The sequence below is a fragment of the Callospermophilus lateralis genome, chromosome 8 (assembly GCF_048772815.1).
Source record: "Callospermophilus lateralis isolate mCalLat2 chromosome 8, mCalLat2.hap1, whole genome shotgun sequence".
NCBI lineage: Eukaryota > Metazoa > Chordata > Mammalia > Rodentia > Sciuridae > Callospermophilus > Callospermophilus lateralis.
Window position 1 is genome coordinate 37,051,666 of NC_135312.1, and position 24,241 is coordinate 37,075,906.

Genomic DNA, 24,241 nt, shown 5'->3' on the forward strand with positions numbered 1-24,241 from the left:
TTTGGTACTTTTACAGATTCTTAAAAAATAACTAAACTTATTTTTAAACAGATACCTAAAAACATAAAAATTATATATAGTAATGGAGTGTTTCATGTATATATTATGTACATGTTACGTAATATATACATATTACATATGTATATATACATAATATGTATATTAAATATTACCTAATATATACATAAAGCATGTATATTTTTGGTAATGTTTAAATAAGGCTAAATATATCTATACAAATATTTATCATTTGTGGTGAAAATATTCAAAATCTTATAACTTTTTGAGATGCATAGTATAAGATTGTTATCTTAGTGACTTCGTTTTATGAACTGTGAAAAAGTAGGATTATGAAATTGACTTATTTATAAATATATAACTTTCATCAGAAGGCTTTTAGACTACCAATTTAAGAAATATTCAGTGAATATCTACTGTAGCTAGTATTATTTGCTACTGATAGCTATTCCACATGTGTGGATTTTCCAGATAACTAAATAGAACACAATGAACATGATTTATATTTTTATGAGCAGAGGCACAGTCACTAGTATTTAATTTCCTTCCCTTTTCCCTACCCCCACCCCTCAGGAATTCCTAATAGTTAAAAAAGATTTGAGGGTTATGCAATCTAATTTATCATTTAGTGGAAGAATTACTTCTGTAACATTCCATGTGCCCACCTGCCACTCAATGAATGGATGTCTGAAGTTATTTCTGTGGCTAAGTTTTACAAATTCCCATCAACTTTGCTCCTCAGTTTTCAAAAGCATAGTCTCTCAAAAACCTTACTTAGTTTCCATTTTTATAAAAGTTTTTTTTCTTTATTTGTTCTCATATAATTATGTTCTGGATTATTTTCTGCATTAGGATCTATAAAGAACTTTCAAGAGTCTTTGTTTAATTTTTTAAGTTTTAAGTTTGTAATTTCATTTCAGTTTTTTTACCCTAATAATAGTAACTTTTTATCTTTGTAATGTTTATTAAAAACTATAAACAGATTTACATACATGATCTCATTTGACAATTATAACAAATAGACAAAACAGATGAATTGTCTCATTTTATATAAAGCCAGAGACTTCAAAAATTGTGATTTCTCTGAGTACCCCCAACTGATTGCTCATCAAGCACGGACTATATGTTAAATTTCCAGATTCCCATTTCAGTATGCTTTCCTATTCTTTTATAGATCACACATTATATGTATAGAATTAGTTCTCATTATTAGTGGAAGTATGTTTTATAGAGTTATGACAAACTCTGAATTAGGGGAAACTGACTTGTTCCTTGAGGGAATATAAAGTTCGCTTCCTGTAGGCCTCTGGTCATGACATTTTATTAGCTGATGAATACACAACTTTGTTTTGTGTATGTTTCTGTTTAGTGACAGGCTATTTCATATATTGTATTAATTTATTAACATTAGATGCTTGGGCAGCAGCACTAGACTTCACGCCTGGACAAAGCTTAGCTGATACACGTACGTAATTTCTCAATAAAGCACATCACAGCCTTTGCGTGCTAAGGAGCGGGATAGCACTATAGTACTGATTGAGAGCCATTTAAATAGCAAAATCAGCAACAAAAAGAAGAACAATTTAAAAGAAAACAACAACAACATGCCATGAGAAGCATCAACTTGTTCAGCTTCATCTGGGGATGTACACATCACATGATTCAAACGTCACTCTGTGCAGGTCAACATCTGACTACAAAGCACTGAAAGTATTAAATGTGGGATTACAGATAAATTTGAAGTAGGAGGTTCAAATTTATCACAAATGTGAATCCACAAATAATGAAGGTTATATGTGTGTTTCTGTATTATTTTTATCATAAAAATAGTTAATTTGTAAAAACATACACCCAAATAAAAGAGGATAAAACATCCATAATCAGTTTATAACCATATTTTGATAAATATTCACCTAGATTCTATTCTATGTGCTACAAGCATATACTTTTATAATATTGTGTCTATTTTTTTAGTTATAAACATCATATCTGATTCTTTATTGTATACTTTTTCTTAATAGCTTTGGAAGTACATGGAATCAAATTTGTTTTAAGATAAAGGTTGCAAGGGAGCTCCATTTCATACTTGAATCTTGTCTTAGTGCATTTAGGGTTCTTATAACAGAATACCCAAGGCTGGTACTTTATAAAGAAAAAGAAGGTTTATTTAGCTCACGGTTCTGGAAGTCCAAGAGCATGGTACCATCTGCAGCTTCTGGTGAAAACTTCATGCCAGATAGCGTCAGACAGTAGGAGTGCATATGAAAGCAGTGAGTGTGGAAGAGTTCACCTGGCAAAAAAGAAAAACAAACGTGTAAGGATGGGCCAGGCTGGCTCTTACAACAACCTGTTCTTGAGGGAACTAATCTGTTTCTACTAGACCTAAGCCATTCAGAAAGACCAGCATAAATCTCCTCACAAGGATAGTAATGACCAGATCACCTCCCACTGGGCCTCACCTCTTGGAGGTCCTATCACCATTCAGAACAATTACATGGGGAAATAAGACTCCGTGTGAGTTTGGGTGGTGACAAACTATATTCAAAACGGCAAATCCCTTCTTTATAATTTATGTGGTTATTAAATCTTTGCTGTGTCATCCCTACATATCCATATATATTTCTTTCTTCCTCCTCTTATTTTGTTCTGAATTGAGAAATGTTTGGTAGAACATTTAGAATCAGAGAAAATAAGCACTAAATGAAGGACTTTTTCATTAATAAACTATCTTGGGATTAATGTATACATTTAAATATATCACTGGATTTGGGCTCTGTCCTTTGTGGTCATTTAACACACTAATTTCCAGATAAGTTTATTGTTAGTCTTCTTGGCTTCAGAAGAACTTCTTCACTAGTGTAGAATATAAGCTCCATGAGGGTAGGAACTATTGTGTTCATTGACGCATCCCCAGAGCCTAGAATGTTTTCAAATATGCAATTGCTCAATAAATACCAACCGAGTGAATGAATGTGTTGAATAAAAAAAAAAAAACAACTTTCTATTTCATGTATAACTGATTAGAACTAATTTTAAAAAAAGAAAAGAAAAATGATTACGTTTTAAATGTCTGCTGCATTGTACCTTATACTAGGAATTTTTCATGTGTTATTCATTGAGTTCTCAAAGCAGTATTAAGATAGATATAACACTTGCATTTTTCAAATGAGAAAGTAGAGGCTCAGAGAGGCATGCCTAAGATCAAGCAGCTAATAAGTGGCAGAATGAGACCAAAGGACTCTTGTGATTAACTGAGAAATTAAATTATTAACCACATTAATAATTTTGCATTTTATATAGACACTGCAACTGTAGAATTGTGGGTGAGATGCTCCCCCGCATCCTTTAACTCATCCCCACATACACACAGACTTCTGTGGAAGAGCTGTGAAGTCTCTGAAAATACCCAAGGTTGCCTTGATTCTGCAATTGCCAAAGAATGACAATGGAAAATGTAGCTAGCTCTCCAACAGAGCCCCCAGGTTAATTATCTTTGTCTCTTGGTTCAAGGATGCCTGTGAGATGCTGATTGGCACAATTTTGAAAGAACTTCAGAAGAAACATTCAGTCCTTCCAGAGCAAGCATGTTTAAGGGAGGACTTCCGTCAGACTCCTGTCCCTCAAGACTCAGGGTCACGGGCTGGACTCGTTATCACTGGGAAGACCCTCGAGTTTGCCCTGCAAGAGAGTCTGCAGAGACAGTTCCTGGAGCTGACTGCTTGGTGCCAAGCTGTGGTCTGCTGCAGAGCCACACCGCTGCAGAAAAGCGAGGTGGTGAAATTGGTACGCAACCATCTCCGGGTGATGACCCTGGCCATTGGTGAGTGGAGCAGATGGAGCTCAGCACATTCCTCTTTCACGCACATCAGAGGCTGATCTTCCTGCCTGTCCGTTGTTATGTATGCCTGCCCTTCTGTCTGTCCTTTTTCTTCCACACTTTCTCTCCTCTTCCTCACCATATCCCTTCATCCCCTCCATCTCCTCTATCTGTCCCTTCATCTCTTATTTGACCACCTGCTCTGAACCAGATGTTAGGCATATGACACAGAAAACAATATAATAGTCAGGACTCCTTGGGATCCATGGCAGACCCCCAACTCAACAGTTAAGCAGAGTGGAACGTTGACTCCTAGAACTGAAAAATCTAGTTCTACCTTCAGGAAAGTTAACTTCAGGATCATGAACAACTCATTTATTTAAACATCCAACAAATATCTATTGAATATCTTCTTTATTCCAAGCTTTTTTTTCCCCAGACAGTGGAGAAATAACAGTATATAAAATTGACCAAGTTCCTTTTCTTAAATAGGAGGATGTACAGAAGAATAAACGAACAAAAGACACAAATGTGGAAGCGATGAGATAGGGACAAATGCTACTGGGGGGAACAAAAACGGGGAATGTGGATCATTAGAGAAGGTGAAAGGAGTTAAAATTTCAGAGAAGGTCTCACTGCTAAGATTGTCTGTGAGCAGACGTGAGGGAATGATAAGGGAGCAGGTTAGCAAAGGGAGGAGATTTCTGAAAGTTACTAAAGGGTAGAGAAGTCTCATAAAGGGCAGGTGGCCAGATCTCAAGGGTCAAAATGGCCATTATAAAATTTTGGCTCTACTCTGAAGAGATGAAAAGCAAGCAGAATATTTCAAGCAAAGATGGGACCTGATCTACCTTAAATTTGAACAATCATGTTGCCTGCTATGTGAGAATAATTGTTAGGTTACAAAGGTAAGGAAAATGGGAGGTTACTGAAATAATTCAGGGAAGAGCGATGGCGTGGGCCTAAATGGGAGCAAACCAACAAGGTTTAAAGAAAAAGCTGGTGACGTATGCTGATGAATTGGTTGTGTTACATGAGGGAAAGAGTTGCCAAAGGGAATACCAAGTCTCAGTCTAAGAGTAGAAAGAATAGAGCCACCATTTACTGAGATGGAGGCGGAGGGAATTAGGAGTTGGGTCTTAACACTTGTGAAGTTTGAAAAGTCCATTAGGTATGTGAGCAAAAATGTGAAGTATGCAGCTAGAGTAAAGGTCTGGAATTGAGCAGTGAGGAATTGAATAGAGATATAAATTGGTCAATCTGAAGTCTGGTAAATATCAGAGCGCTTGGTATTTACTGTAAGACCAGCAAAGAATGAGCATAAATGGAGAGAAGTGGTATGAGGTGAAGTTGTAAGATACTTAAGTATTTAGATGAGGAAGGGTGAAGTTCTGCTGGTTATCTTGTTGAACAAAGATATAAATAAATGAATTATTCAAGGTACCCCTGAAGCTAGAATCCCTGGACTTTATAATTATATTAATTAGGTTGAATCATATGCCCATGACTGAACAATCACTAAGGCCAGGTAATAAAATATGTTGATTTCCAAATCTGGGTCAGTTTCCCACCCATAAATATGAGTATTTGGATTCACTCTAACAAATCACATAAATACAGAGTTCCCAAAGAACATCAGGATGCTATTACCAGAAAACAGATGAATGATTAGCAAGCTGATATTTGGGAACAATATCAGTTCATTACCAGCAGGAGTGTAATACCTCTTTCTATAAAGAAAGCTTCCCATGTTGGAGAAGACCAAAAAAAAAAAAAAAAAAAAAATCTACACTTAACCATAATGTCATGTGATAGGTATGATAGAGATGTACAGGGTGTTACTAAAGCCTAAGGAAGGGGCTTCTTATCTCTGGTTTTTCCCAGAGAAAATCATGTCTAATCTGAGATTAAGAACAAGTGGAATTCATCAAGAGGATGTGGTGATGATGAAGACAGTATTATAAAAAAAAAAAAAATAGAGAGAGAGAGAGAGAGATGTCACCTGTGTAGAAGGAGCAGATAAAGCTGGAGAATTGAAAGCAGTATGGGTGGCATGGAAATAAGGGATATTTAGTTGAGGTAGGTGTATGCCATAACATGAAGGACCTTAAGACACTATTGAGTTCCAAATTCTTCAGTGGGATGCCACATTTAATTTCTGCTTAATTAGTGTCCAGGTAACTTGGGGAAATGGAATAAACCTTGAAAGCTATTTTTTTTTTCACATGCATAGCCTCTACTGAATTGCAAAGTATGCATCTTTATTCCTCATGTGTTTCTCACCTTTTCTCCTGTCTCATGAAGGTGATGGTGCCAATGATGTTAGCATGATACAAGTGGCAGACATCGGGGTTGGGGTCTCAGGTCAAGAAGGCATGCAAGTGAGTAGATGTTGTGCATCCAAAGACCATGACCTTGACCTGCCTATCTGAGGGCAACCTTCTCCATGGTAAAATGAGGCTATGTGGTTAGCTAAGAGTTGGAAACTGGAAATGTATGGATTCATTCACGGATTATTTACAAGATGAATGTTACAGTATTTTCCTGGGGAATTTTAGTTGTATGGGTCGTTGTTCTGTTTTAAAAGTAGAGCATATTTAAATCATGGGATTTTATTTTTTAGCCCTACAATAGCTTTGTAAATTCTGACACTGAGGAAAACCATAAGAATTTGAATAAATATATATAAAGATCTTGAGGATGAGTATGGGGAGGGAAGGGAAAAGGGAGAATGTGAGAGGGTTAGCAAGAGGGAGGTGGGAGTATCCTATTTGCCTGTGTGTATGTGTGTGTGTATGTGTGTGTGTGTGTGTGTGTATGTGTGTATGTGTGTATGTGTGTGTTCCTTTGTATTTTAGGCACAAACTTCAGATAAAAGAGTGTAATCTGAAAGACTATATTTAATGTATGGATCAAGGGCTGTCAGCAGAAAGTGAAATAGTAGAGCAGGGTTTCCCAAGAATTATATGTGACAACATCTCCATGAAAGATGAGAGCTTTGAATTCTTCTTTGCTTGATCCATTATACAAAAGTATAAGAAGTCCTGACTGCAAGAGTTTTTAATATTTTCTTCACTCAAGAGAAGCAAAAACATGGGCTGGGGTTGTGACTCAGCGGGAGAGAGCTTGCTTAGCACGTGCGACACCCTGGATTCGATCCTCAGCACCACATAAAAATAAATAAATAAAGATATTGTGTCCAACTACAACTAAAAAATAAATATTTAAAAAGAGAGAGAGAGAGAGAGAGAGAGAAGCAAAATCATATTGTAATGCAGAAGACAAAGTTCTTGCTAAGGGACCTGATTTCTATTGCATACTAGGAACCAAAGTCTTATTTCATGTGACCATTTCAGAAAGTGGAGTATTAGCTTTGTATATGGTTTTGTTTTGTTATTGCTGCTGCTGTGTGTGTGAGTGTGTGTGTGTGTGTGTGTTCTCTTTTTATTTACTTGCAGTGTAGATTTGGTTAGTTGGAGTGTAATGGGGGTCAGGCAGTCCGTGCCAGGCTGTGGCTGTTGTAACAGGTTCTGTTGCTCAGGGTGGCCTTCTCTCCCCATCACGTCTGCAGGCTGTGATGGCCAGTGACTTCGCCATTTCTCAGTTCAGACATCTGAGCAAGCTCCTTCTTGTCCATGGACACTGGTGTTACACACGACTTTCCAACATGATCCTCTATTTTTTCTACAAAAATGTGGTATGTAAGAATTTGTCCCCTCCCCATCCCCCTGTTTAATCCTGGTTGTATCAAGGACAATGGAAGTGTCCCAGGCTAAGCTCACATTGTTGGTGTTTGGGGAACAAGCAGAAGCAGTCCTGCTGTCTTACCAGAAATAATCTGGGAGCATGTGTGTCTGAACTGCTGACAGCAAATTGCAAGACCTGTCCCTGGTACTCCCTATGCATTTGAATTCAATTAAGTCCTGTCTGGTTCATTTAAAATCCAATTTTTGGCCTTCTATAAAAAGATTCTGACAAACAGAATTATGAAACATTCAATGCTGACAGTATAAAATGAAAAGGTTTGCTTCCATTTGACTGGAGATAAAAAAAATATCTGCTGTCCCCAATCGATGTTTCCTGTGGTGTACTAGAGACAGATACAGATGAAATCCTATATCATGTCCAGCCTGGAGCAGGCCACACTCACAGCCTTGGGAATTTTCTATTCAGCTTGTGTAGTCTGTTTGGGCTTGGTAGTTACTTAATAGTAATGGACCTTTCTGTTGATTATGTAACTCCCAAAGGGGCAGAATTTGACTGGAAGTTCTAACTTCTGTTCTTCAGCATCTCATTTATATTTCCTTTCCTTCTCATAAAATCAGGTTGACTTCACATTGATTCACTTAAATATCTTGTTAGTGGGCTGATTATATAAATATATCATGATTTTTAGGCCAATTCCATGTTTAAAGTCCACATGTAGCATGTAGGTAGTAGACTAGTTTATATCACTCTATTGAAATACCATCTTTAGAGAAAAATAATGGGTCATTTTTAAGATATCCCAATATATAAATGGATAATTTAGATTTCTCTCTCTCTCTCTCTCTCTCTCTCTCTCTCTCTCTGTATGTATGTATGTGTGTGTGAGAAAGAGAGGAGAAAGCAAGGGCAAGAACATTTTTTTTCATATGGCACAATGAACTTTTTAGGAAGTTCTTTACTAAGTCACATTAGCACATTTAGTCAAAGTTTAATTATACTCAGACACTTTATAAAAATATTTGAACATGTAAGACTTTACATGCCTCAGTTTATGATTCTGGGAAAAGTTGTGACTTATAATTTAAAAATTTGACTTAAATGTTCCATGATTTTCAGAAAGGAGTTCCTCTCCCAAGTTTTTATTTTTTAAAATACTTTGCTTATTTCTACCTTTTTCCTATTGTGATGCAAGCCACTCCCACCTCCCTGCTTTTATCCTGAGATTAAACCCAAGGGTTAATAAGCAGAAATAATAGGAAAAGAAACTACATGTTCTTGGAGACGAAGGGCACTTTAGTTAGTGGAGTGCACCTCCAGGGAATTAGGACCTGCCATTTAGGCTTTGTAACCCTTAGATACTCATTTATACTGATAGCCTATAGACTTGATTTCTACTTCTTACTTACCTAGCTAATCAGCGGATATTTTGTAAGCTATGGAGAAATGAACCAGGAGTAGAAGCCATTAAAATAGCTTATCTTTTTGAGATTGTATTTCTTGGGTGTCAGGCTTTTGAGATATTAATGAAGACTATGGATCCATATCCCAGGGTAATATGTCAAGCCATGTTTATCTACTATGTTTATCTTTTTGGGATCCAAGCATAGTACATGTCCACACGCAACAATGAAAGTCTATTCTAAGAATTGTGGCCCTCGATATAAGGTGTTCTCGTGTATTCGTGATGCCAATCTCATCTTAACATTTGTAAGACACTTCACAAGGCCTGAATACTTTCTAACTTGATCTTGATGTTAAGTCCTGGTTTGATGTAATCCTCATTTTACACAAGAGGAAACCAAAATTTAGAAAGATTGGGAAAATGGCCTAAAGCTAATCAATAGGCAGTATCGTTAGGCCTTGAAACAAAACCCTCTGAACCTAAGCCCAGTGTCTTTTCCTTTGCCCTACTCAGTTTGAGAGCTAAGAGCTCTTGGTACCGTGGGCTTGATTTGTCTGAGAGGAAGTACTGATAAAACCACGTAGGTTGCATGTGCCTGGCTTCTAGAGCACCTTATTGGTCAGGTTTGCCTGGGACTTTCCAGTTTTAGCATGAGGGTCTCACTGCCTGGGAATCCTTCAGTCCCAAGTGTACTGGGATGGTTGGCCACTCTGCTGGTACCATCCCACCACTGAGAAATAACTATGAAAGCAGAAAACAAGGAAATGAACATTTGTGTAGTGCCTGCTCTGTGCCAGGCACTGGGGTAGGTTCTCTCCATCTAGAACAAAAATGTCTCAGTTGATCACTGACTGTCATCATCAGTTGGGTGACTTTGGGTAAATTTTTTAGCCTCACTGTGCCTCAGTGTCTGTCTGTTCAGGCAGCTGTAACAGAACACCAAAGATGGATGGCTTATAAACAACAGAACTTTACTTCTCACAGTTTCTGGAGGCTGGAAATCTGAGATCAGGGTGCCAGCATGGTTGATTTCTGGTGAGGGCTCCCTTCTGGGTTGTAGACTCCTCATGGTGTCCTCACATTGTAAAGGAGAGTAAGAGCTCTCTGGGGTCCATTTTATATGGGCACTGATTCCATTCATGGGGCTCTACCATCACGACCTACTTATTTCTCCTGATACCATCACACTGGGGATTAAGATTTGAATATATGAATTTGGGAGTGCACAAACATTTAGTTCTTTGCATTCAATTTACTCATCTGTAAAATGGAATAAATGAATTCCCAAGTTGTTATGAAGATTAAATGAATTATTTGTAAAGCATTTGGAATAGTGTCACCAACATATACTAAGTGGTGTTGTGTGTATATGTGTGTGTATGTGTGTGTGTGTGTGTATCTTTATTTTAGCTTAATAACGCATTTACAAAAAAAAAAAAAAAAAAAAAACCTGCCAGGCAAGTTGTGGCCTTGCCTTTCTGCAGAGCAGCTGAGGTTACACAGCTCAAAATTGTAACACATAAAATGTGTGGTGGGCTTGGACTGTGGCTCAGTGGTAGAGCGCTCGCCTAGCACAGGCAGGACCCGGGTTCGATCCTCAGCACCACATAAAAATAGAGGAATTGTGTTGTGTCCATCTACATCTAAAAATAAATAAATAAATAAATATTAAAATTAAAAAAAAGAATGTGTGGTTACAGTATGTACTACCGTTTCTAAGATCATGTTTCTCTTTGTGTCCATAGGCCTATGTGAACCTCCTTTTCTGGTACCAGTTTTTTTGTGGGTTTTCAGGAACATCCATGACTGACTATTGGGTTTTGATCTTCTTCAACCTCCTCTTCACATCTGCTCCTCCAGTCATTTATGGTGTATTGGAGAAGGATGTGTCTGCAGAGACTCTCATGCAATTGCCTGAACTTTATCAGAGTGGTCAGAAATCAGAGGTAGGTGCCAAGGCAAAAAGGCTTAGAGGCACCTCATGGTCAAAGCCAGTGTATTTGTCAATCAACCCAGTCCAAATATTGCAGTCTACTCAGAACTATTTTAAATGTCTGATTGTTTTAAAGGATCTCTACTCCAGGGCAGATACTAAATTACTCATCTCTGATATGAACATCGATAAATCAATTAAAGACCTTGGTACTCATAAGAAGAAACCCCATGTTTGCAACCTCACAACTAATAATGCTAATACTATTTAGCATTTATTAGACCCTACTGTATCATTTATTCTGCTAACTATTAAATATTCTAGGCCTTATTTATCTTAAAGAAAACCTTTTGAGATAGAACCCAGTATTGTTTTTATTTTTAAATAGGGAATCTGAACTTCAAAGAGGTTAATTTTCCAAAAATCAGACAGCTAATCCCTTGCTTCTATCATTCCCTCATTATCTCTTACATAGAGGACTGTAATTACCTATTAAGGGGTAGAGGTCTGTCTAAAAAGTCTTTTCTCTCTAGTTCTTCTTTTATAAAATTAATAGTAGCCAACTTTAATATTGAATTTAAGAACATTTATGCAATGTCAGGTACTATTCTAAATGCTTAACATGCATAAATTTAATTCTCAAAATATCCCTACAAGATAGGTGCTGTTGTAATCTGTACTTTGCAGATGAGGAAAGTCAAGTACAAGGAATTGCCTTTGCTAATCTGGTCAAGTCACAGAGCTAATGAGTGGCATAGTTGAAGGCTGGTCCCTAAGCCCCTGCTGTCTACTTTTGTGTTAAGTGGCAGAAAGAACTCTGATGCTTCTGATGTGCTCTTTAGACCTTGAGTTTCCCACCCATGGTCAGAAATCCAAAGTGTTGTCACAAAAACATTGTTAGGATTTCAGGGACTGAGCTGAACCAGGAGCTTTAGACACCTGTAAGTGGACAAAGCCAAGTGGTTTACCTGGTCCAATGTTCCAGGGTTGAGAAGAGAACTCTGTTAGCCAGAGTTCTGAGTAACATTTGTAAATAACCCCCCCATCATACATATATACATATATAAAACATATATGTAAAATACATATGACTATATAAATATTTATATTATCTAAGTATATATGTGTGTACACATATATATGTATATCCCATTATATTAGCTCAGATTAGCTTGATGGAAAAGGGAAATGGATTGGCTCACAAAATCCAGGAGTAATGATGATAGAACATTGTTATTCTTCAAGCAACTGTAAATTTCCTGGCTCTGACTCTTGGCCTAGCTTGTCACATGCATTTCCCTGTGTTTATCACTGTGCTTAGAAGGATCAGTTTCTTTTTGACCATGTCTGGGATATCCATCACTCCCCAGGACAGAGATGGACTCAATGGATTAAGATGAAGGGTTTGCTGTAGAAGTAGTGGACAGAATAAGTGACACATATCATAGGAAATCTGTGTGTTGGCTCCACTTGACATTGACATGGATCAGCATGTGTGAGATGTAATGGGTTCTATTTAACCGTATTTAGCCAGACCTCTCATTCTGGGTCTGTGGCATGTGACCAAGTTATTTAACTTGCCTGTGTTTCAGTTTATTTACTATATGGACATGATATGAAGATTAAGGAAAAGAATACATGTAAAATTTCTAACCACATTCAGCTTTTCATATTTTTACTTTATTCCCCAGAATTAACAGAAACTTGAGGAAATGTGAAATTTGTAAAATGATGCATTTATTTTCATCAGTCTAACTTCATTTTTACTTGAACAGCCTTTCATGGAAGGGAAAATTACCTAGTATCTTTAGCTGTCTGGAAGAGTTATCACAGGGAAGTCAGGCTTCAGGAAGATCATCCAGCTCATTCAAATCAAGAAACTATATGGCATTTCCCTAAAGAAGTCCAGTGTGACTTAAAGTTCAAGGACAGGATAACAGGATTTTGTGGTTGATATTGTTAAGGGTAACACCTTAGGCCTAAGTTAAATTAAAGTCAATTGGGCAAAGAAGAGGGGCTTTCAAACTTTCTATAGCTAGTGTTTTAGAAGCCCATTTGTACAGACTGAAGATTGTAACTGGTTCTTACTCTTGGGAAAATTGAACTCATTGTTTCCTGCTGTTGGACCCTGTTATCATTTCTCTGTCCACATTATTCTACTGAACTAGCCTATTTTATAAAACACAATAATAGCAGACAGATTCCCAGCATTTGGCTATCAACAACAGGTGATTTCATTGACTTTCCTTCCAGAATGTGTCCTCTCTTTGAACTCGGCCTCTAAGCAAATTCAGCTTTATGTTTAGATCATTTTCTGTCTTTGGTGTCACAAAATGTACACTCCAGGGCTGCAGTATCTCCTCAACCAGATGAGTCTGGAAGTCTACAGTCAGAGGATCCCCTTCCAAGAAGCTATCACCTCTTCCCTTTCTCTTATCACACACAGAGTCCTCTTTCCTTTTACTTCGTGTTCAGATTTTCCATTTCTTTTTCCAGAAGATCCCATGAGTGAGTCCCTCCAGTCTTGGATTTACCTTACACTCGTCTCTTCTCTGTTTACTCCTGTTATAAGTCCTCTTCTTCATGTGGCCATGGGAAAGTTGTGCTTTTTACCTTTTCAATCTCGGTTTTTTTGAACAACCTCTCTTCCCCCAAAATGTATGAAGTCATACCTTAACTTATCCCTAGATCTTTCTCTCTTGTCCAGTGGCATTTTGGTTATCCCTTTTTGTCCCTTTGTCTCTAACACACTCTCTTCCTCTATTGAACTGTGCTGCTTCTGGTCTAGGAGCAATGGACATGTGAAGAAGGACAGAGTATCCCATCATTTCCCATGAGGAAATAGTAAGAGATGCTGGGGAAAAATGGAGTGGAGAATGAACCTCAGTGCTTTGATTTTCTAAAGAACAAAGAAGTATAATTTTTTGAAGAATGGAAGGATGCATATGGGGAATTTGTATATATAAGGCTTTATTCTTCAAGAAGCAATAGACATTTCAAGGAGGTTTCAGATTCTGTTTGCACTGAAAGAAAACAAAGCTAAGAAAAACATATCAAGAAAAGAAGAACTAGTTCAGGAATATGACACAGGTTTCCATTTTTTTCCATGGCATCTGTCAATAACACACACCCAACTCTCTTCCATGCTGGGTCTGAATGTAGCCTCAATCCATTTTCACACACATTAACTTACAATAAGAATTGGCTCTTCTTTGAGGACCCATTTTCAATTATTTGACTAGTGTCTCTACTTGATCTTTCTCTCTTTTTACAAGCTTTGGGTAGGAAGCAGTTTAGTACATGAGCTGTTATAGAATAGCTTATTATCCCAATAAATATTTGTTTAGTACCTACTCTGTACCAAACACTGTTTTGATTACTTGAAATAAGAGTCATAGTCCTACTCTACAAAATTTGCATTCAATAGAGATAACCAGGATTTCACTAAGTAAACAAATAAGATGATCTGTGATACTAATGAGCAATGGCTAAGGATGCCATGGTAGTAAGGGATGAGTGGGCATGATGTTTAGACTGGTGTGTTGTGCCTTTCTGGGGAGGTGGTATTTACAATAGGATATGGATAATGAGGAACCAATCATTCGAGAAGAGGATAGAGAGAGAGAGAAGAGCACAGGAAGGAATGGATCTGGCATTAAAGTCCGTGCTGTGGGATAATAATATAACAAGTGATTTTGGAGACCTATTGTGTGGACAGACCATGCAGGACCCTATAGGTCCTGAGAAGGAACTAAAGATTGTATTGTAAACACAGCAGGAAGGCACTGGACTGACTGAAAGGAGTCAGTTTAATTAGTTAGGGAGATAACATGAATTAATTTACATTTTTAGAAAGCCATCTGTCTGGTATAGGACCACTGGATGAGGGTAGGAAAGAGAGTAAAGGAGGCATTTAGATTGCTTTCCAGGCTTGTAGATGGCAAAGTGGGTGGAAGATATAGAGAAGTAGATGGATCTGGAGAAGTTTTCAGAATAGTACTTTCTGATCAATAGGAAATGAAAAGTTAGGATTACTCACCCTGCTTCAGGTAGATTTAAAATCAATCCAAAAGGGATTGGGGATATAGCTCAGAGGTAGAGCACATACTTAGCATGCAGAAGACCCCAGGTTTGACCCCTAGCACCAAAAGGAAATTGATCCAGTAACAAAATTAGATTTTAAATAAATTCAGTGAGCTTCATAATATTCTCTTTAAGAACTTTTTTTTAATCACATTCAACTGCCCTCATTTTTCTGCTACTGTTGACAAGTCCTCCCCACCCCCGTTTTATGAGTGAAAGAATGAAGGAATAGAATTTTCTCTCAGAGAAGCAAAAGCAAGCACTGGTTTGTGTTGTTTCTTGACTCTGTTTGACCCTTGACCCTTGTCAGTTTTACTCCCTCCCTAACACACTGTTTCTTTCCCAGGCGTACTTGCCCCTCACCTTCTGGATCACTTTGTTGGATGCATTTTATCAAAGCCTGGTCTGCTTCTTTGTGCCTTATTTTGTAAGTATTTGATTAATGAGTCATTCTTCCTTGTACTCTGGCTCCAGGATTAGCCTGTAGAAGTGTAAATTGCTCATAAAATCAGGTTGATTGTTAATTGACTAAATTCTAACCACCTCCTAAATAGTATGTTAGGTTATGGATTAAATGAAATACCTCGTTGAATTCTCTTGGTTCTCTTGTTTTCTTCTTGTTGTTAGTTTTTGTGATAATAGGATGCTAGTAAGTGGTCTACCCCTGAGCTACATTCCCAACTTCTTGGTTCTTGTTAGCCTGAACTGCTTAATAATATGTATCAATTACTTGAATAAAATTGAAGGTCTGACTATCTAATTAGATTAGTCAAATATCAGAGAGGCAAAGTTAGAATATGAAAGTTTTTATTAGTGTTAGGCTAATTATACCAGTATGACATCCAGAGTGTTAAAATTTAAGTTCCCATAAGTAGTCTCTTCAAAACTAAAAGACCCAATTTTACAGATAAAGAAATATTACTAAGCACAGAAACATAAAATTAATGTTAAAAATTTAGCCTAACACCAAACACAAAGCAGCATAGATTAGCTGCCTATCTGCATACACCTCTTCCCAGAGGAAAACATTTACTCCATCATGGATGGTGTTAACAAAGTATTGGAAGTAAGAAAAATGGTGATCTCTAAGGTAGAAATTCTCATTCACTCCTCAAATTAAGTCACTTGAATCAGCCTAACTAGAATAGTCTGGCTATTCTATTCTTCAAGAGGAACTTGAAGAATAGAATATTCACTCTTCTGAATACACTACAGGTGGGTGTGGTGAAGATAAGATTGTTCATTTGAGGACTGGATGAAGGACTTGAGGACATACAGGTAGGACAGGGGGATATTTGCCTAGGAGAGGCACAGGCAGCCATAATAGCTGCTTCAGAGATGTATTAAGTGGAACAAATTTAATATTTGTCTATACCTTAAAGAACTATAAATGTGTGTAAGAGTTTCCAGGAAAATAAATTATGATTCAAATTACAAAGGAATCCCAACTGAAAAATTTAAAACTTAGATGACCTGAGAGGGAATCAGTCTCTCTTCTGGAAATGTTCATTTATCCTAAAAGACAGTTACTAGGAACATTGTAGAAAGGACTCAAGCCTGTGTTGAACTGTACTCGAGTGGTGTTGCTCACACCTTGGAGGTCTGCTTTGTTCACCTGCTGCTGTCTTCTCCTGCAGACCTACCAGGGCTCAGACATTGACATCTTTACATTTGGAAACCCCCTAAACACAGCGGCTTTGTTCATCATTCTCCTCCATCTGGTCATTGAAAGCAAGAGTTTGGTGAGTGACTTTCCCGCTCCTGAGGTAGCCTGAAGCTCTTTATGCTTAGGGATGTGTCTTCTTTTAGCAGTGAACCTGCTAAACCCATCATGCCTAGAAGATTACGTGCTCATGAGAAGAGAGTGATTCCACAGCAGAAGCGTGATTCACAGTTACTCTTGGTGATCATAGAGTTCCATTATGCTGAGGTTGAAGTGTTGCTACCGGAAGTAGAAAACACCTGCCTGGTCCTCTTGGTAATATCAGTGATGGATGGTTCCTGGAGGTGTGAGTCAAGCTGAGAAAATAATTACACTTCTATGGCCAACATTCTTCAAGACCAAGCTGACGTCTTTCAACTAAAATAAAAACATATGTTGTGCCATAACCCTGATACATTGACTCTAGTAAGCAGTGATTTTATGCCTTTATCATAATATTTTTAAAAAAGAAAACAACTATTTTTGCTCTTCCTTGTGTAAAACTCCTCAGTGGCTTCCTATTGCACCTGAAATATACTCTGAAAGCCCTGGAATAGCCTGTAAGGCCTCATGCAGTGGCGTCCTTACTTCTGTCCCCAGCCTCATTTTCACTTATTTGAGGGCTGGAACCATATTATCTCCTTTTTCAACTTCTCAGCTTCCTGGAGCTTCTTATCATATCAGGGCCCTGGCACTCACTGTATATTTCAATGGAAATATTCTTAATTCCCCCTTGTATCCATAAATTTTACCTAATTTGAATGTTATTTTAGGTCACTTTAGGTCTCAGCAAAAATGCTTTTTCTAAGCATCCATTCTCTAATTTTCAGACCTGTAGTAATAATTTATAATTATTCATTTAATTTTGATTATCTGACTCATGTTTATTTTCTGCGTTAGAGTATAATTTTTGTGAGGCAAGATTCATGCCTATTTTATTCACCACTATATACCAGTATCAGGGACAAAACTGGCACAGAATAGATGTTCAGAAAATATTTGAATGGACAAATGAATGATGAATGAGGATTGGGGGTATATTCACCATCCTGATAATGAATGGATTTCAAACAGAAAATAGCTGAATGAGGTTATGGTTTAAAATACACAAGGTTATATTTATCAAATTACTTTTAGCAGTTTTTCTAAGTATAGTTGAATATTTGTGGCATCACTTGCTTTGCTTATACATAATCATCTATAAGCAAATCTTACAAGTCCAAAATGTAATAAAGGTTAATATATGCAAATATCAGATGAGGTAAAGGGAATTCTAGAATTGAAATACTTGGAGTTATTTTAATATCTACTTCATTTTCAAGCAATTGCAGAGGAACTTTTAGCTACTGCCTAAGGTCATCTCACAGGCTCTGGCATTTGTAGTGTTTTTGAGAGACTAATACTTGACATGTATCAGCTGGGGTCCACTGATTATGAGCAACGACAAACTAATTAACCTGAGAAAATAAAACTTTCATTAAACCACTTAGATGGTTTTATGTTCATATAATATAAAGCAAGGCAAAGCAAAACCTGGAAAAGCCAGAGTGACTCTGGAGAGCCAGGGAATAGAAACCAGTGGGCACGCTTGTCAAGATGGCTCTGTGGTCTGAATTGGCTCCAGTCACTTCTGTTCTGCTCTTGCCTTACTGGGCTAGTCGCTGGTGATGGAATCCTGACTCCCTAGCTTCATTCGCAGGTTTTGGCTGGGGAGAAAGAAATAGCTTGCCAGGACCACACAATGCTGGGTGCCCTCTCCAAGAAGAGGAGTGAACGCTAAAAAAACAGCAACCTTCCTATGGAGAATGCATCATCAGAGAATTGTTTCTTATGCCAAGCTCCTGGACTCCAAGGTCTTTTGTCATCAGTAGTCAGCCGTTCTGAGTGTGAAGCTCTTACTCCCTGTCTATGGCCACCCTCACCTCCTGATTTGTTTTTACCACTGTTCCTTGACATGAACTTCCTTCTGTCAATTAATTTAAATGTGTTAGTTCTATGAAGTCACTACCTCATTTGTCAAAAGCTCATCTTAAAAGAAAAAGTTGAGGAAATAGGGCTCAAATAGGGGGTAGGAAAGAAGGGAGGCATGGAAGGAGGGAGGGAATCAAGCTAAACATTTTAACTCTGGAGTGAGTCATCAGTTCCTGAGCAGACTGTACATTTTACAGAAATGAGCAGTCACTGTGACTCTTGTGATGATATTTACCATGGGGAAATACTTCGCATGTTTAGGAGAAGAAAGAAAAAAATATTGGACCTCGTTTGAAAATTATAGTCCTAGAAAATATTGAAAAAAAGATAGTGACAGAATCATTTCCTTGAAAAGCATGACATAGCCACCAATAGTATACCCTATGATTTTAGACATTTCTGCACACTGCATTAAATAACATTGAATACCTATATAATATGAAAGTGATTGTCCATCCATACTTAGGATTATGTTTAAAGAAAGAAGTCTGTTTGATGCTGTTATGTTTTATCATGTTTAGCTATTATCCCTTTGTAACAAAGGCCCCAGACTCAGCACCATAATAGATGATGCTGATAGTATATATTACATTTCAAGTAGTGAACTACCTTTCTGCCTAAATTAAGATACTTGATTAATTAGTGAGCCTAGTTTAAAGAAACAGTGAGAAAAATGATATTGCAAGTTGCCGTGAATACAAAGATAACTAGATTGTAGTGGGACACAGATTTAGTTCTTGATAATATAACATTGGCTGATGTTCCAGAAAGCCCCAGCGGCAATAGTCTCTGAAGGGTGGCTCTGAGGCTAAGGCTGCATCTCATAGCTGTACTACCTGGAATTGTTGCTAGAGGGAATTCATGGAAGGAAAGGAGATAACATGGAAAAATGTACATCAGCTCTCAAATGCTTCTAACCTGAACACTTCATATATCCCTTCCTGTTCTCATTACACTGGTCAAAGTAATTCCCACGGCCATGCTTAATGTCATGGGAGAAGGGAGGTAGAATCCACTTGGATGCCTAGTGGTGGGCAACTGTAATGTCTACCACATGTGTAAATGACTGCAATTTGCAGAACACTAGATTAAGGTATTACCTTAATGAAGTAATAGACCCACAAGTGACAATATGAAAAAAAAAACTAAAAGAAAAATCCAAATATCTTCAGGTGCATGGACTATAACAAATAAACTGTCAATACGATAATCTTTGGCTCTTGATTTAGTTTTTACCAGTTTTAACAGTGATAGAAGCCATTTGTGAGTAAGGATCTTCTTGTATCTCGTCAGTATTTTGTGTTTTGTTTGCTAAGGTCCATTGAACCCTTTCTCCCAGTGCTTAAAGATGCTGTTTCTTTAGTGTCATAGATTTTGAGAGCTATGACACCTTGCATTTCCCCTGCCTTCTTTTCTTGCAGACTTGGATTCACCTGCTGGTGATCGTTGGTAGCATCTTGTCCTATTTTTTCTTTGCTTTGGCTTTTGGAGCCATATGTGTAACTTGCAACCCACCATCCAACCCCTACTGGATTATGCAGGAGCACATGCTGGATCCAGTGTTCTACTTAGTTTGTATCCTCACAATCTGCGTTGCTCTTCTGCCCAGGTATTGTATTTGTTTTACCAGCAAGAAGACATGTGGACTCATGGGGTTGGAATCCTTGAAACAACTAGTAAGAATGGATGGTAGCCCACTCTGTTAAATAGAGGGAAGTCATTCTGTGTGCTACTTAAAGTATTGTTTTCAAGTGTTTTGCTAGAGAACAAAAGTAGCTTAGGCAAACAACTGGGAGGTTTATTTTTCTCTTTTGGAAAATCTGATATGGTTGACAGTCCACAAAGACAGGGCAGCTTTACTTCATGAGCTTATCCAACAACCTAGATCCCATCCTCTACCTACCTTTCCTGCTGTTCTATCTCCCAAATCCTTGTCTTGGTTTGTTTTTTTGTTTTGTTTCCTGCTATAACAGAACACCACAGTCTGGGTAACTTGTAAACCAAACTGTATTGGCTCACAGTTCTGGAGACTGTGAAGTACAACATCAAGGCACTGGCACATTTGGGGACTCCAGTTCCAAGATGACACCTTGAATGCTATATCTTCCCATGGCAGAGGTGGAAGGGCGAATCCACTCATGAGGGTGGAGCCCTCAAGGCTTAATCACATCATAAAGGTCCCACCTCTTAATATTGCTACAATTGCAATTAAATTTCAAAATGAGTTTTGAAGGAGACAAACATTCAACCCATTGCACAATTGATCCATGATATTGAAGAGGATTCCTTATCAGCATATCCACATCTTTGCCCACCCCTGCCCCCAAGAAGGGGAAAGTGAAAGGCTAGCAGCATTTTTCCATTTTCTTTTTTGGTGTTACCCAGTTGTTGTATGTTATTGCTCATATCCAAAATGTAAATCTATAGACTCTCAGCGGCTAAAATCCAGAGGTTCTAAAAGGAAAAAGGGGAGAATGTACTGAAGGGCAGGTAGCAGTCTCTCTTTTTATTTTTATACCAAGATTGAACTTAGGGGTGCCTGTCTACTAGCTACTGAGCCACATTCCCAGCCCGTTTTATATTTTATTTTGAGACAGAGTCTCACTAAGTTGCTCAGGGCCTTGCTGAGTTGCTGAGGCTGGCTTTGAACTTGCAATCCTCCTGCCTCTACCTCCTGAACCACTGGGATTACAGGCATACACCACTGCACCCTGGCATGGATAACATTTTTACTAGTTCTGTGGGGATTAGGTATGTGATTCATGGGTCCACTCAATCATTTCAATAGCATACAGAAAAGATATAAGAAGGGCTTCTTGCCTAATGGTATAAATCTCAATAACATACATCAAAGACTCACAAGAGTTTTGAGAATGTTTTATCTGTATACTCATGGCCAATTTGTTCTGCAAGAAACAAAGTTGTGATAAGTTTTTACAATTGCCCTATAAAACTAATGCAAAAATGTAACTTTTTTTTCAGTACTTATTGCATGCCAACACTTTGCCTGATTCTTCTCATTTAACTAAACCTATAATGTAGCAACTATGAATATCTCTACTTTCACAGACTTTATTTACCAAATGTTTATATAGCATTTAACTATTTTCTAATTGCTTCACAAATATTAATTCATTTTACTATTATTTTTGATCTCTATTTTATGATTCACTTAACATCCCCCTATACCTCTAAAGCCACATAGACACCAGACTCTTTTACTTTTTCTAACTGGTTAGTATTTTTTTGTGGATACCATGATGACTTTGAGGTGAAAATAACTCTGTGATGTTCTTTGCCACCTAGGTTTACATACCGAGTTCTTCAGGGCTCCCTGTTTCCATCTCCAATTCTGAGAGCTAAGCACTTTGACAGACTAACTCCAGAGGAGAGGACAGAAGCTCTCAAGAAGTGGAGAAGGACTGGAAAGATGAAGGAAGTGACATCTAAGTATGACCAATCAGCTGCCATATCAGGAAGAAGACCCACATCTGACCCTCCTGTTACCTTTTCAATGAAGTCAGCAACTTCTTATGCTGTTGAGCAAGGAAACATATCTATCTGTGAAACTGCTGTAGATAGAAGCTACACTGAAACTGAGGCCTCAGAGATGACTGGACTCTCAAAACATTAAGAATGCAGGGTACCCTCTTTGGAGCTGCAAGTAGTTTTTCAGGTTTGGCAGGGAGATTTTAAAGAGGCACCTCTATGAAGCAAGGAGCATTTGTGTTTTTCTATAAGGGATATCAGCATTTTACTAGGCTTAGAATTCAATAATGACATGATGACCATTATTGTATGTATATACATTTGTAAAAGAGAGACAAGATTTGCCCTAGATGGAGTTTAGGAAAGTCAAATACATAATTCAGAATCAAATGCTTTTATGAAACTTTTTGGATTTTGTAAAAGTATTTTAATTGCCTTAGAAATGCAGACATTATCATGGGGTTCATTTGTGACTTATTTATTTCACTGGGAAATCTCATATTCTTGGGAAATGCTTCAAATAAGCAGGTACCAATCTGGAAAAATTTTTTAATTAAGCAAAAAATTTTAGATATATTAGTTAAGACAAGGAGGAGTTTTTCCATATTGAAAAAAAAACCCTTTATTGTGAGTTTTTTATAATTAATATTAATTAATTATAGATTAATTCCCACAAACCTTTTAAGCAACCATGTATGTAAAATACAGTAATAATCGTACTGTTTAAAATATAGTTAGTGAATATTAATAGCTTTTTATTTCCTATGGGAAGATGCCTTTGGTCTTCTGACTATAGATGTTAGGCATACCTCTCTGCTCATCTCAGTGTTTTCCTTTTGTGGAGCCTTTACAGGAGATGGGTAGGAGAGATGCTAGCATTCCACTGGGTACCAGGGGTATGTTCCTCTCTTAGCTTTCAGTCAAGAGAAGAGCTCTCATGAGATCTCCCTCTGTGTAGATGTTGTCAGTTGGATACAGAAGCCATAGGTCAGGCAAACAGAATCAGCTGAGCCTATTTGGCAATTTCTAAATTCTAAAAATGTCAATAGCCTCATCAAAATGAGACAATTTCAAAACAATGTTCCAGAGACCATTTAAGGGTTCCTACTTTTTTACGATTTCCAACAACTCTTGTGGTTTTGTAGACTGTAAAACATGAGCTATTGATTTAGACTCATCCAGATTATTCTCCAGGAATTTCCCTGAAGTTCTTAGAAAAACTTCTTTTTCAACACACTTGAGGATAGGAATGTCTATAGAAAAGTTTACTGCTATGACAAATCATTTATGTTGACTTTAGTTGGGACCAAGAGACTAGTTTAAACCAAGTCAAGCCAGGTGATGTTATTGTAAGATCATATATTCTTGTTGAAGTTCTTTTAAAATTCTATCTCTATGCATCTGAACATCATCAGTTAACAATAATCTAGAATTTCCTTCATGAAACACCATGCTCATGTACAATGTCTACATCAAGTTCTTGTTAATGACTATAAAACTATTATTCTCAGGGCTTAATCTACCTACTGCCTACTATCCTGGTCCTATATTTTTTTTGTAACCTTCTGTTATTATTGTTCTGTTGTTTTTTATATAGACTGATTTCTAAAACTTGTAAAATTTCATATAGCTAATGAAAGTCGCTTTCTGCTTTCTTAAGATTTTTAAAATAAACTATTTATACAACATGTACCAAAAAACTGTTGTCTCTCTTGTACGCATACAGTAAATCCAACTGTAACTGGTACCAGAACTTAGAAGGAAAATCCCAGAATATACCTTTTTGCCAGAAAATTGTTTGGGCCTTTTCTTATGTTAAAAAACAAAAAACAAAACAAAACAAAAAACATATGATAGGGGAAAATACTGAATACTCATATTATGGAGTTACGATATTATACCTGAAATTCCAAAATTCCAAAGACTGAAAACTGAAAAAATTTTCATAAATTAAACATAGACTCAATGCTCTGAACAAATGTGAGGCTATTTTGTATATTTAATATAATCATTCAAATATTTTATTTATAAAATTAGTGTATTTTATTACTGGGTGTTAAATTATATATATATATATATATATATATATATATATATATATATATATATATTTTTTTT

The 24,241-nt window shown here is 37.2% G+C and overlaps 1 protein-coding gene across 1 annotated transcript in view; it reads left to right on the forward strand.

The window, feature by feature from the left end:
* The window catches only part of Atp10d (ATPase phospholipid transporting 10D (putative)), a 105,100-nt gene extending 81,360 nt beyond the window's left edge, over positions 1-23,740 (forward strand). Inside the window, exons 16-23 of the mRNA XM_076864614.2 lie at positions 3,529-3,838; positions 6,140-6,216; positions 7,407-7,532; positions 10,691-10,891; positions 15,308-15,388; positions 16,599-16,703; positions 20,056-20,243; positions 21,941-23,740. Coding sequence (XP_076720729.2) covers positions 3,529-3,838; positions 6,140-6,216; positions 7,407-7,532; positions 10,691-10,891; positions 15,308-15,388; positions 16,599-16,703; positions 20,056-20,243; positions 21,941-22,268 — 1,416 coding nt within the window. The 3' untranslated portion in view covers positions 22,269-23,740. The remainder of the gene's footprint in view (positions 1-3,528; positions 3,839-6,139; positions 6,217-7,406; positions 7,533-10,690; positions 10,892-15,307; positions 15,389-16,598; positions 16,704-20,055; positions 20,244-21,940) is intronic.
* Positions 23,741-24,241: the final 501 nt, after the last annotated feature.